This window comes from Vanessa cardui, chromosome 16 (assembly GCF_905220365.1).
Source record: "Vanessa cardui chromosome 16, ilVanCard2.1, whole genome shotgun sequence".
NCBI lineage: Eukaryota > Metazoa > Arthropoda > Insecta > Lepidoptera > Nymphalidae > Vanessa > Vanessa cardui.
Window position 1 is genome coordinate 1,306,683 of NC_061138.1, and position 14,016 is coordinate 1,320,698.

General features: G+C 30.0%; 2 protein-coding genes across 3 annotated transcripts in view; one reads left to right on the plus strand and one right to left on the minus strand.

Moving 5' to 3' along the window:
• LOC124536066 (adenylate cyclase type 2-like) overlaps nt 1–14,016 on the minus strand; it is a 225,159-nt gene that overhangs the window by 54,346 nt on the left and 156,797 nt on the right. The window lies entirely within an intron of this gene.
• The window catches only part of LOC124536067 (probable E3 ubiquitin-protein ligase sinah), a 55,194-nt gene continuing 41,630 nt past the window's right edge, over nt 453–14,016 (plus strand). The window contains exon 1 of the mRNA XM_047112498.1: nt 453–736. Coding sequence (XP_046968454.1) covers nt 713–736 — 24 coding nt within the window. The 5' untranslated portion in view covers nt 453–712. The remainder of the gene's footprint in view (nt 737–14,016) is intronic.

The window sequence follows — 14,016 nt, forward strand, 5'->3', positions numbered from 1 at the left end:
TGCATTAACAACTAATACGGTAAGCTGCAATATATCTCGACCTAGTAAAATGCTAATGAAATCCACGAGACTAACGTTGGGACAAGAAACTCTTTGTTCTTAAGTAGCACAGATAAAACAATATTACAAAATAATTATGCAAATAATCCATAATCCTTTTATTAAGAAAAAAACATGGAGTAATTTTAAAAATTTTGCAATTATATGCGTAATATCAGAACATTAATAAATTTATCGATTTGTTGTATATCTAAATATGACCTAGATATGAATTGAGTGACAACATCAAAACATCGATTTACGTTCTCGTTTTTCATTTTCGCGCATAACAAAGACACACCGCATGTCAACAAAGAACACTCAAACATCGACTAATCGAATCGAAAAAAAAATCACTGTTTGCAAAGCTATGTAGTTTCAGATAAAGGGACATCACTCCCCACTTTAGACGATGTGTGATTCACGCGTATGCCGGCTTCGCGTAAAATGCAACCATAAGCGTTCGATACGTCGACTCGCGCGCACGTACACTATTTACAACAGAGGCCCGAGTCCTGCGCCTTGCGGAACCCCGTAACTGATTCCCTCATAATGACATTTCATTTATGGTTACTCAGTGAGTGTTTGTGATAAGAGTTAATTGTGTTATATTATCGATGTTTTATAGTTTTTAGTGTTTCGATATTGTGGGCAGTGAATTTTTCAAAACAAAATGTTTCCAAGAATTCAAGGATTGGTGAGTTTATGTTTTATGCATATCGTGTTTTGAGGATACTTGTGACGAAAATGGGTTAACCATAATTATGTAAATCGTTTCATTAATAATAATAAGTATAGCGTTGCATTAATCGGATCGACCTGTTTGTCTCGTTCACGGTATTATGAAAGTATATTATTGCTTCACACTCAGCAGTAAATATTTAAAAACAAAAATGTATATCATAAGTAACAGCGTAATTATAATATAAAAATACAGTAAGAACTTTATTTATTATATGTAATAAAGATAAAAGTATTTAAATGAATCTTTGTGTTGACTGCTTTACAAATAATATTTATTAATATTATATTTTAAATAAATTAGTAGAGACACTTTGGTTTGGTTCAGCAGGGACTTAAGATCTTATGGATTTAAGACAGAAATAGGATATCAGCAAATACAAATCCAATGTTTTTATAAAATATTATGAAGCAATGAACCGGTATTGTTCCACGGTGGGAAAAGGCCTTCTCTCCAGTTGAAAGCTAATAACCACGCTACTCTACTGTATGTATAGTAAGTTAATATTAATATGTTTACACGTTTTCTTAAAGATATTGACCTTCATCGTATGAGATGAATTATAAATAAATCTAAACACTCTAAAATTCAATTTTGTGAATTTTAATTTTGCAAACTTAGCATTACATCCAAGTACTCTATTCACTAGACCGTTTTGACTCTTAAGCTTTTTTGGTTATGACTAATGCTAATTAAAAAGGACTCATTGTCAAGATGAGTCCCGGCCTTAAGATACCATAAAAAGTATAAGGAAACGATTACAATGCAAACTGTATGCATATATTAAATGAATGCTAATAATACGCAGTAAGATAAAATGCAACACTTATACACATACTTCAAATAAATGAAAAGAATTCAATTATAAATATTAATTAAATTTCACGCTTAATTACAACAACAACAATTTGTACAATTTTTTTAAGTATGATTTGATTTGCGTACGAAATAATCTCACTGTTAAAAAAAAAACATTTAGAAAAAATTGCATAATTACGAAAATATTCGATTATATATCCAAGAATACAAATTCGAGCCATTCCCCCATTTTTCATTCCCATTCCTATGTGTAGTCTGAATTTATTTTAAGAAAAACGTCTTCCTCCAAATAGTTTTGTGAATATTTTTATTTAAATATTTATGTATGTTAAATCCTCTGATTTTTAATGCAAGCGATTATTTAAATATTATAACAATACGATTCTAAAGTTCGATTTATAATTTTTAGTTCGATAATATATATGAAAAGTGCACTATTGTATACCAAGTGATTAATTGTTATTGATTATTAATAGACTTAAATAATATTGAAGACCGATGCTATTCGAATCACACACAAAATATACTTTATTAACTATATCAAGTGAAGCTACCAACGCTTCAGATAGTAAATTCTACCGAAAAGAACCAGCAAGAAACTCAGTAGTTACTCTTTTTCAACATTTAAAAATACAGTAATGTTAGTTAAATACAATTATATATGTATGTAGTATTCACAAGTAGTGAAGTGGTCATTTAATAGAGTAAATAACAAATTAGATATACTCGCAGATAAACTTTTCTGTTTAAAACGCATTTCATTTTATATATTTTATCAGTTAAAAATAACAAACAATATATAATGTTAGAAAATAATTAAGTTATACCTACTAACATTCGTAGTAAAGAATTTTCATTGATTTAAAACGTATTTATTAAAAAACATCTAATTACGATATATAATTAAGAATAAACATTATTGGAATTTGAATCGTCAAACGAAACTCTTTAGAAAAATAATTAATGACAAACAAATTTCGAGTGCTAGACTAAACTTCCGCCCAATTACATTGACGCAGTGAGAAATATTAACTATAAACATTGGCAATGGGTAGCGTCTTGCAGCTTTAAAATTAAGATGTTATTCCTTGCACCGATCAAACCAGAACATTAAAATACTAATGTTATTTAGCAGTACAACATATGATGAGCTGATACTCTGGGTATCAGCTCAATCACTACCAATTTGGATAGTACAGATAAACGTTTACGATTCTAAAGCACTTTTATCAGCTGTGCAGCTCTCAAAATTATTATTAATTGTTCAGAACTTAACAAATTCTTTTATAAGATTTATTTCACGTTTCGCAGTCACTTTTTAATAAATTAATTCTGTAGTTGTAGTCGTTTAAAAAGCGATTGAATTTAAATTCAATTAAATTTGAAAAATAAAATGACAGTTACAAAAAAGTTTGTCGTGTATTCAAAATATTTCAAGGAAGTACATATTTACATAATACAAAATACATTATATTGTTACATGAAGGTGTTAATAGAGAGAGACTAGAGTTGAACAGTATTGTATTTAAATGTAGTTATTTACGACTTTACACTTATTTTACGTTAATTTATGAAGAGATGACAGATTTAACGCTTGAGTAATGGTCATTGGAATTAAATAATATATTCTTTTGAGTTACACGATACCGAATATTTAGAAATGATCTAATCGTAATTTTAAAAACGATCAAAAATTAAAACTTATAACAATAGCTACAACTGACGTAAGCTATAAATGTAATCTATTATAAATATATTTCACAATTTATTAGAGTTAATTAAAGTTAAAGCATTGTGAGGAAACCTGCATGTGCATGTTCAACGAAATTCAACCTCATGTTAATCCGTCAACCCGCATTGGAGAAGCGTGATAGAATATGTTGATAACAGTCACTTCAAAGGGAAAGAACACCTTAGCCCTTGGGAAATTTATCATATTTATGATTATATTGACAAAAAAATAATAATTAAAATTAGTTCCGTTTAAAACCTAAGACATTTCAACAAATTACTTATTAATAAATTTAATTTTAACTTATAAACATATTAAGAATTACTCATTATTTCCGGTGATAACTACGTATGATCAAACAAATTTTTATCTCGGTTTTAACCTACGTAGAAAATCAGATCAGCGTTTATGGCCTTAATAACATCACATGTCAAAATCTCTGTTCGTTAGTTAAATATAGTAATCGTAATGAAACGTCATCATGTTTAAAAAAGCGATTATTAAAACAAAACGATGACTAAACACCGCTCATGAAATTAGGTAATGATGTTCTTGGAAATCCTTCACTTTAGTATGTAACTGATTCATTCTATCAGAAATCTTTTTACTAGAATTTGCAACAAAAATTTAACTGATATTCTATTATCAGACTCATATTTCTTAGTAAGAGAATAGCTTTTTATGCTCTACCTACCTACCCTACCTAGGTTTGAACCCAACTCGGCCGCTGTAGTGATTTCGATGTAATTGTTTAATAAGCAGTACATGCAATACAATTTCGCGAATACATATTAATAATGACGCTCAAGGAAATTTCTATTATCATTTACAAAAAAAGTCACTCGTTTTTTTTTGTGATAAAGCGCAATCATGTATTGCTTTTATAATGAGTGATGACGTCATAAGGGAAAGTCATTATAATATAATACTAAAACAAATATTAAATTATTGAGTCACTCATTCAAAAAAATGTAACGGTATTTCTCTGTTGAATCGTACCCAGAATTCCAAGAAATTTTCAAATATAATACCTTTCCTAAAAAGACATAACGGCATATAATTAAATTCCTAAGGCTTGATCTAAGGTAGCCAAATTACAAAGGAAAATAAACATTTAATTACCATCAGGTTTATGAGATTAGAGGTTATTTACAAACATACAATACAAAAAGACATTCAAACTTCCTCTGACATTGGTTACAAATCACATTCGTTATTGACTTTATATTTTTTGTGACCTTTGCGAAAGGTCAACACGACACAGGTTGATATTATGACAATAGATTTGGAGATAGATAAATAGATGCTCCTAGTCTTTTCCTTGAAAGGAGAGGAGGCCTTAGGCCAGCAATGAAAAATTTACAGTCAGTGCATATTTTTATTGTATTTGACGACCTCCGAATAATGTGTACACCGGTTTTCACGGGTACGCCACTCCGAGATCCCGGGTTCAATCCCCGGCCGAATCGTAGTAAAAGTTCATTAGTTTTCTATGAACCCTTGGGTCTGGGGGTTTGTCGTTACTTCTTATTTTTCATAACACAAGTGCTTTAGCTACTTAGGTTGGAATCAGAGTAATGTATGTGATATTGTCCAATATTTATTCATTATTATTTATTGTCTGTATGTATAATAATATTGATAGAAAATAATAATAATATAATAGTTACATTTAAAACTTAAGATATTTTCAACAAAGGACTCATTAAGTACTTGTTAAATTCGTGGAAGGTTTTTAAAAGCGATTAGGGTATAGTCTTAAAGTGCTTTAATTTCGAGTTAAAACCATTGTCTATTTCTAAGCGTGACCATTACGCGTAATTAAGATTGTCCGGGTGTGGCTATTTTTGTTTACAAAGTAATTCATGGTTGTTAAGCCGTTCCTTATCGCAAACAGCTGATGAATGAAGGCTTTTATGTGATTGTTATAATAGCCGGTACGTTTTGAAATTTATATTCAATGAGTGCTTAAGAAATTTCAATAGATTGTTATTCTTTTAAATATTAAATTTATTTTTATCTTCAAATAATATCTATATTAATATTATAAGATGACAAGAGCCGAGATAGCCCTGTGGTTAGAACGCGTGCATCTTAACCGATGATTGCGGGTTCAAACCCAGGCAAGCACCGCTGATTCATGTGCTTAATTTGTCTTTATAATTCATCTCGTGCTCAGCGGTGAAGGAAAACATTGTGAGGAAACCTGCATGTGACAAATTTCATAGAAATTCTGCCACATGTGTATTTCACCAACCCGCATTGGAACAGCGTGGTGGAATATGTTCCAAACCTTCTCCTCAAAGGGAGAGGAGGCCTTTAGCCCAGCAGTGGGAAATTACAGGCTGCTGTTGCTGTTGTATTATTATTAAAGTGACGGTAGCTCTGTCTGTTTCAATATCGCCTTTTCACGGCCAAGTCGCTGAAAGGAATTAGATGAAATTTGGTATGAAGTAAACTTGAAATCCAAGAAAGAACATAGGCTACTTTTTTGTCTGACACATGACAATAGACAGCTTAAAACGCGGACGAAACCGCGGGCGACGACTAATATTGTATAAAGGTTTTTATTTATTTTTAACTAACAGTCACCACTGTTTTACTTCTATCAACTTTTTTAATTATATATCGTAGACACATAGACAGTTTATGACACTAATAAATAACTCTATAAATTGAACGCAGAGTAAATTATTTAACTAGAAAATAAGAAATTAAGTTTCACTTTTCTCCCGATTCAAGCGTCGAGATTTTGTTACGGATGTAAACGACAACAGCCTAAGGCATACATTTCAAATCCCAAACAACTCTCTAATAATTATTTAGTAATCTGTGGAGCTAAAATTATGAAAATTTTAATAAAACATTCTTAATATTCTCTATAAACTTCAAGCCTAATTAATAGATAACAAAACAACGTCTGTTTTGAATGAGGCAAACTTGTTTAAAACGGGTCTTTCAAAATACATTTATAAAAGCATTAATTTATTCAAATCGAGGCCTTTAACGTCATGTATTTAAAAAATGTGATAAGTGACGTCAAAAGGACGTATGGGGAAAATGGTACAATTAATTAAATACGCGTTACGTATAAATGTTAAATGACATTTTTTTTTATATAGTAACCTTTCTGTCATATATATAACCAGGATATGATTTATAAAGAATTTCGTTTTTATAACGGAACAAGAAATTTTAATAAAACCTCGTATTACATATTAAAACATTACGATAACTTTTTTACTTTTTATTCTCTTATATCTTGTATACTGTCATAAGTTCTACGTTGTCCAAAAAAGGTTATGAGCTCTATGAAGTCGTAATTATCTCTTAAATACAGAGTATATGACATATATATTTGTTAAGTTATACAAGATAAAATATATTTGTATCATATAATCTCAGGTAGAGCTTAGTTCAATCCTACCTCATAGGATATTCTACCGCCAAACAAAGGTATTGTTGTATTCCAATTTCAAGGCTAAGAAAGCTAATATAACTACAGACACAAAGGACATAACATCTTTACTTCCGAGGTTGTTTGTGTATTGATAAAGGAATTGTTAAATTTCTTAAAGCGAAAATGTCTAAAAGCAGATGTGATTGCTTGTCATTGGGTGATCCACTCGTCTGCACTATGATTAAATAAAATAAATCATGGATTCCAATAAAGTCTTTTGTATATCGAGAAGGTAATAGAAAATAGAACAAGAGCGAAATAAAAACAATTTTGTTTTGTTTTTAACGTATTCAAACCTTGGAAAATCTAATGCGTCTTTATTAATTTTTACGCAACTCAAAACACGTTTTCGATAAAAATGTTTTCATTTAGTAACGGTGTGTCGTATCTGTATTCACAAACGCAGATTACATCCTGTTTAAAATTTAATTTTGGAACACAATCTATAACTACCAATTAACGTTGCGAAACTTAATTTCACCTCTATATATCCTGGCTAAAGTCTTTCGGGTAACGTCAAATTCAACATCTGATTGGATCATGTTAATGGCATATATGGTCCACACAGTTATCTAGTCCCCCTTCTGGCTGTCATGTCTGAACTGTCCTTGCGATCGTGATTCTTATGAAACGGTTACAAAGTTAAGGTTATTTCCAAACAGGTAACCGATACGTTTACATAACATTACAAACAATCAAATGTAAATATTAAACGGACACAATTTCAGGGTCACTGACTTCGAGCCAGCGTTTATATTTAACACGAATTCATTATATTTGCAACATGTACTACATTACCAAAAATTAAACAGTTAATAACCCACTTAGCTCGAGTTATTTTCATTTTTTTTTATATTATTATTATTTGCATCGATTGTCCCATTGTTTACACAAACAGACTCCCCTAGGACTGCTACAGTATTAATAGCTACTATGTTATGTAATAGTTCAAGTACTTCTTAAAATAAGAAGATTACAATTTCAATGAGCATAGTATTCCGTACAGCCTATATCAAAATTTTGACAGATACTTACCTGGATTCTCAATTGAAATCAAATCAAAATAAACTTTATTCAAGTAGGCTTTTACAAGCACTTTTGAATCGTCATTTTACAATTAAGTGAAGCTACCAAGCAATGCAATGGTAGTCAAAATAAAGTGAGTATTGAGTCTCCAATCCCTGCTCTGAGAATGGCAAAAAAAAGTCAGACTTTACGGTTTTAAGTTAAGGGGCTTGATAAATATCCGATTTAATAATAACATTTGCATCAGCTAAACCATATCGATGATAGTGAAGCAACAATATTATAGTCATAAAAGTATTATTTTAAGATTATATTTTTGCACGAGGACTTTAGTTTATATATTATTTGACCTTTTAAGTTTTTATTAAGATATTATGATCTTGATATCATAATAGCTACAAAATATTATATCGTAAAATGTGTTAATTACAATATAAGTATTTATTTTAAAATATAAAATATATTTGAATATAGAACGTGTATTTCTTTTTATTCTGAACGTTTATCAATTGAATTGATTATTAACAGTGGTACCTTTTCTCATAGAATGACATTTTTTTAACTGAGAAAATAAATACCAAAATAATATTATCGTATTACCTGCATTTTATCAATGTCAGTGACAAAAATAACGACGTACCGAATTTATAAGATACTTTTACATAAATACATATGAATTTTGGAAACATACAATGCATTAGTGTAGTTATTATTATTTCTACGTGATGGCGACTGCGGTACGTTTAGTATGCGATTTTTATTTGCCTTCACTAACTTGCAATCTGTGGCTTCAGCTCGCCGGTGCGATTCCCTCGTCGTGTACAGAAAACAATACTCATAAACATCATTGTGGTTGTTTTATTAAAAATCAATGTATCTCTTTCTATCCATATTAACATAACATGTGGAAGAATGAGACACAATTATTTAACGAATCAACTAAAATGACTTTTATATAGTAAACGCGTTTAAAAGTAATCTCGGTAACGTCATTTCTTATAAGACTTCACAACAAAACAAACGTCTGTTTTATGGAAATTTGTTCTTGTAAAAGAAAAGAGATAATTGCAATTTAATGCGATTTGAACTTTGCTAATAAAAGTGATTGCGTTCGGGATTAAGTCTAGATAACTGGAATACTTTGTACAGAAACATTTCATTTACATTTCTTTTACGGAATTAAATTTTCTGATGTTCCGTAGTAAATTTTATATTGCTTTATGTTTAAACAAAATATTTCTAAATGGTTAGTATGGTTCTCTTATCCATTCAAAAACTAATTTGTTAATTGTTTTTTATAATAAACAAAATTAGGATGAAGGATTTTAATTTTTTTTATATTGTGCCGTGTCTTAAAACCTAAATCTAAATTGAAAATGTGGATTCAAACTTGGGCAAGACCTAAAGAGTTCCCATATGCATATATGCTCAGTTGAAGGATAAATTGTGAGAAAACCTACATAATAAATCATCTCTATCTGTATCTAGTAAGCTGACTTGGATGACAGTTAAAGTATCGTGAATGTTCCTCCCCGAAAATTTTCCCTTTAAACAGCAAAACTTACATTACTTCAGCATAGTTACGCTACAAATATTTGATAAAAGATACCTTACTAATTTTACAAATCCCAAAGTATATCTGTCTGTGTGTTGCTTTTGAACAGCCAAACCGCTGAATCGAATTCGAACCTAGCTATGTTCAGCTGAAAAATAAAACCACAACGATCATAATTAAAAGTAACTACACTACAAATCCCGGCCGCACCAATACCAGGCCACGAATGGACGCAACATTTCTCTATTAAAACGTAACGTTTCTGAACGCAAAATGGATATATATGTCTGTAAAAGTGAAGGGTTACTGTTGCAGAATAATTTTAATAAATCCAACTGCATATGCAACAGCAAAATTGCGATATTCGAAATTCAAAACACGCTTCATTTAAACAGGATTTTACAAAATTATAGTTGGTGTATCATCTTACAAATGTATTCGTATTTCAACGAAGCTGCATTTGGTTCGAATTGCGAACTATATAACGACGATTCAGTTAAAACTTCTAGCTGCGTCATTGGTCTAGTTGTAGCGGTTACAATTTGAAGCTGTAAATCCTGGATCCGAACTGGTTAAGTGAAGAAATCCTAAGAACCCGTTCTTTGGAAGTGCGTCGTTTATGTACCATTAAGACACATTTAGCCCATAGAATACTTATACAAAATACTTAGAACAAATAGCTATACTATTTTTCTCGGGTCATATTTAAATATGGATATTCTTCTCTTAGTGGTAGAGCGTTGTGCAAGCAGGTTTGGTTCTATTCACTCATTATATATTCTACCTCAAAGCAGCAATAAATTTTGGTATGAGGGTTCAGTGAAACAGTGACAGTGTAACTACAGGTTCAATACAATAATATATCAATTCTGAAGGTTGGCGGCGCATTGACCATTTAAGAAACGATACCATTGGTAGCCACTGTTGAGTACTTAACTGTATCATCGGCGCATTTGATTAATAGAGTAAAACGAGTTGCAAATGAATTTCACTAGATGGTGTTGAAAATATTTTTTGTTTCTAAATCGCACTTATTACGGAATTTTGTTAACAATACGCTGGTGTGTATATTATTGAAGTTTCCTGTACAATAAAACTCATATTTAATTCGTTATTGTCTTCTCCGATTACTTATCCGCTAAGAATATCTGCGGTGCCTAAGTTTGTTAAGAAACATCATCCATGATGATGTTTCACAAGTATTGATTCACAAGTATTTTAAAACACTTCTTATATCATTATTGTGAAGTATTTAAATGTAAGACTATATAAAAACCGCAGTGTTGCCTTCGTCCGTTTGACCTCTGTGGTTACATTTTAGATTTATAATCATTTAAATGAGGGAATGCCTTGCATTCGAAGTATGTAGTAGTATTCAATGAATTTAAGGATATATATCTTACATATATAATTGTTTTTAACCAACATGAAATTTTTTTTAATTGTTGAAAAAGAGTAACTACTGAACTTCTTGCCGGTTCTTCTCGGAAGAATCTACATCGGTGGTAGCTTTACTTAATATAGTTTGTTAAATGAAGATTCTAAAGTGTTCGTCAAAACCTACTTCAATAAAATATATTTTGACTTTATTCAATCACTATTCCAAAATACCAAAGGCAATTTTTTTTATAAATTAAAATAAAGATCAATCTTGATATCAAAACCGAAAAACTTTACACACAGTGAAAACTTGATTTGATTGCTAAATATCTCGATATCAAAATTTTCACACACAAACAGAATTGTCAAATTTATGATTTCAAATATCAACATAGTTTTGTGCTGGATTGATAGTAATCTATAGTAAATTTTTAACCTTTAAGAAAACATTTGGAATTCGAATATATCTTTACTGAAAATATAAATAGTTTTACATATGTATATACAAACACACACACACACATACATACAAAAGTTTTTGCTACTTCAATAACATCGTAATTAAATACTTATGTTGTTAATATTATCAATCATTCTTATGTAAATGATGTTCAGTGACCAAGTAAACAAGTCATTTATTAAATAAATGTATATAATATATTAATTTACATGTTATTGTATATAATTAACTATTTTGTTTCGTCTACAGTTTTAATTAAGCCTATATATAAAATACAACGAAGACGATTGTAACGACGAAAAAATATATATTTAAAAATAGAGCTGGTTATTCTACATTTATAAATGAATATAATCTTACTTTTTGTGCTGATGTGTATTTCTATACAATAATTGTAAATTGTATTTAATGATTTAGCATGGAGGAGGTGCTTTTAATAGTAAATAAATCTATAACATCTTTAATGTAGAGCTGTCTTAAGAGTGTACAATAATCTCTTAGTTTTTACATATAATTAAGTTAGTAAGTTAAGTTTGGTAAATGTTTATATTTGAATGATTTTAACGTCATCATGGAAACGGATTTTAAATATAAAATAAACACAAAATGTAGCCTCTTTTTAAAGTTCTTTGTTATACTTAAATTATCAAAAAAACGATTACTTATCGGACATAAATATTAGGAAATTCTAAAAGAAATAATAATACATGTATTGTAATTTGACTTGAGTACTCAGATACTTTTTAAATTTGATAAAAACTTCATCGGAACGCCGTTTATCTGTTTTGTAATTCATCACGTACTCAACGAATAATCGTGAGAGTCTGCATTTGCTGTGTGACATTATTTCACACGTGTCATCCAACATACTGTGGGATATTGAGGTAGGTTGAACTGCAAACCCATTCTCCTTAAATTTTTTTATAGGTCGGACGAGCAAATGGCACTGTATAATACTAAATATTTTCTGCATCATTAACTAAACTTAGGAACTAAGATGTTAGTGGACATCTAGCCAACACAATGATTCTGAGTACTGCTGTTAAAGTATATAATATCTAATGAGTGGGTGATATCTACCCAAATGGGCTTACACAGCCCTACCAAGTAATGAAGCTTCCATACTTATGTTACTACATAAAATATTTCATTATACAATTCCATAAAGCATGTTTACAGTTTAAAAGTCTATTTAAATACGACGTTATTAAATATTGGCCCTTTTCTTCTCCCACGACTTCAGAAAATTAATACGTGACCGGCGTTTTAATATGTATTGACGGATAAATTGCTTTTAAAGTAAATACTTTGCAACAATGTCGCACGTATATATACTTCGTCGTTAAATAATAGTCTTTATTAATATAATACATAAGTCGTGGTTACAAATTATTACAAAGTAACTTGTTACGTTTATTTATTAGGTGAGAGTTATCACATTATGGATTTCAAAATTAAAATAAAATAACGACTTTTTAAATTAAAAAAAAAAACAACTAGGTATGTGTTTTATATCTTCCGTGATCTAAGTTGATTGACATTAAAATTGAAATACATAAACTATTACATATTAATAACATTTGATACTATTAACAAAAAAAGATACAGGTGCAGAAATATGAGTGCAGTTTTTTTATAACTTTACTACGTGTATAAATTATAGTATCAAGATTATTCTTGTTGTTCTAATTAAATAAACAAATTCGCATTTATTTTATTTATGAATAATTACTTCTCGTCTGAGGCGCACGCCTTTTAGGCATTAGTCATCAAGTATTGAGCCTTTGTATTTCCTGGGGATACAGGCATAGTTTGTATTTAAAAGAATCAGCATTTGAAACAAGGACTAGTGGTTTTGTTCTCTGCTCACACATAATTGTTTCGGTCTAAATATCATCTTTGTATGTATTGTGTATACTCAACACCTTTTAAATAAAGAGATGCGTTCATATTATGGTGACAATAATCCTTAATATATCACGGAACCTTCTCTTGACAATACTTTGCTATAATAGTTTAGTATTTTATGACTAACCTTTTTATATGTTAGTGTATTTTTATTTCGTAGCTTATGAGCATTTGAAGTTATAATAACGATCCCTTATATCGTCAAGATATTATGTCTTTTGTGCCCGTTATTACACTGGGTCAGTCACCCATCAAACCGGAACATAGCAATATTGCTATTTGGCAGTGGAATAAATGAGAAGTATTATCATTATTTTTTATTATTGCCAGTTCTAAATTATCTTTGGAAATCTTGTATAGTATACAATTATTGTTGTGAGTATTTCCGTATCAATCGAAAAGTAATTTTATTTGTTTAACAATAACTAAACTTAATTAATATCGGCGCAACCGTAACGATTTGATTTTCTGTTTCTACGCCGTTTCCGATGAAAAAAATTGATGAAATTTTATAACAACTGAAAACTTTATGAAACTTCATTGCAAGTGTTTTCAATTACCATCATTTAAAACGAGAATGGAATTTTAACGTTTCAATTAAATCCTATAAAATGAAGAATTTAAAGTGCTACCAATGATATATAGCCATTAATTTAATAATAATAAATAAATATTTGACAACATCACATACATTACTCTGATTCCAATATAAGTAGCTAAAGCACTTGTGTTATGGAAAATGAGAGGTAACGACGGTACCACAAACACCCAGACCCAAGACAATATAGAAAACTAATGAACTTTCTACATCGAGTCGGTCGGGAATCGAACCCGGGACCTCGACATATCTCGACCATGGAGGTCGTCAATTTATTGGGACAATCGTAAAATATTT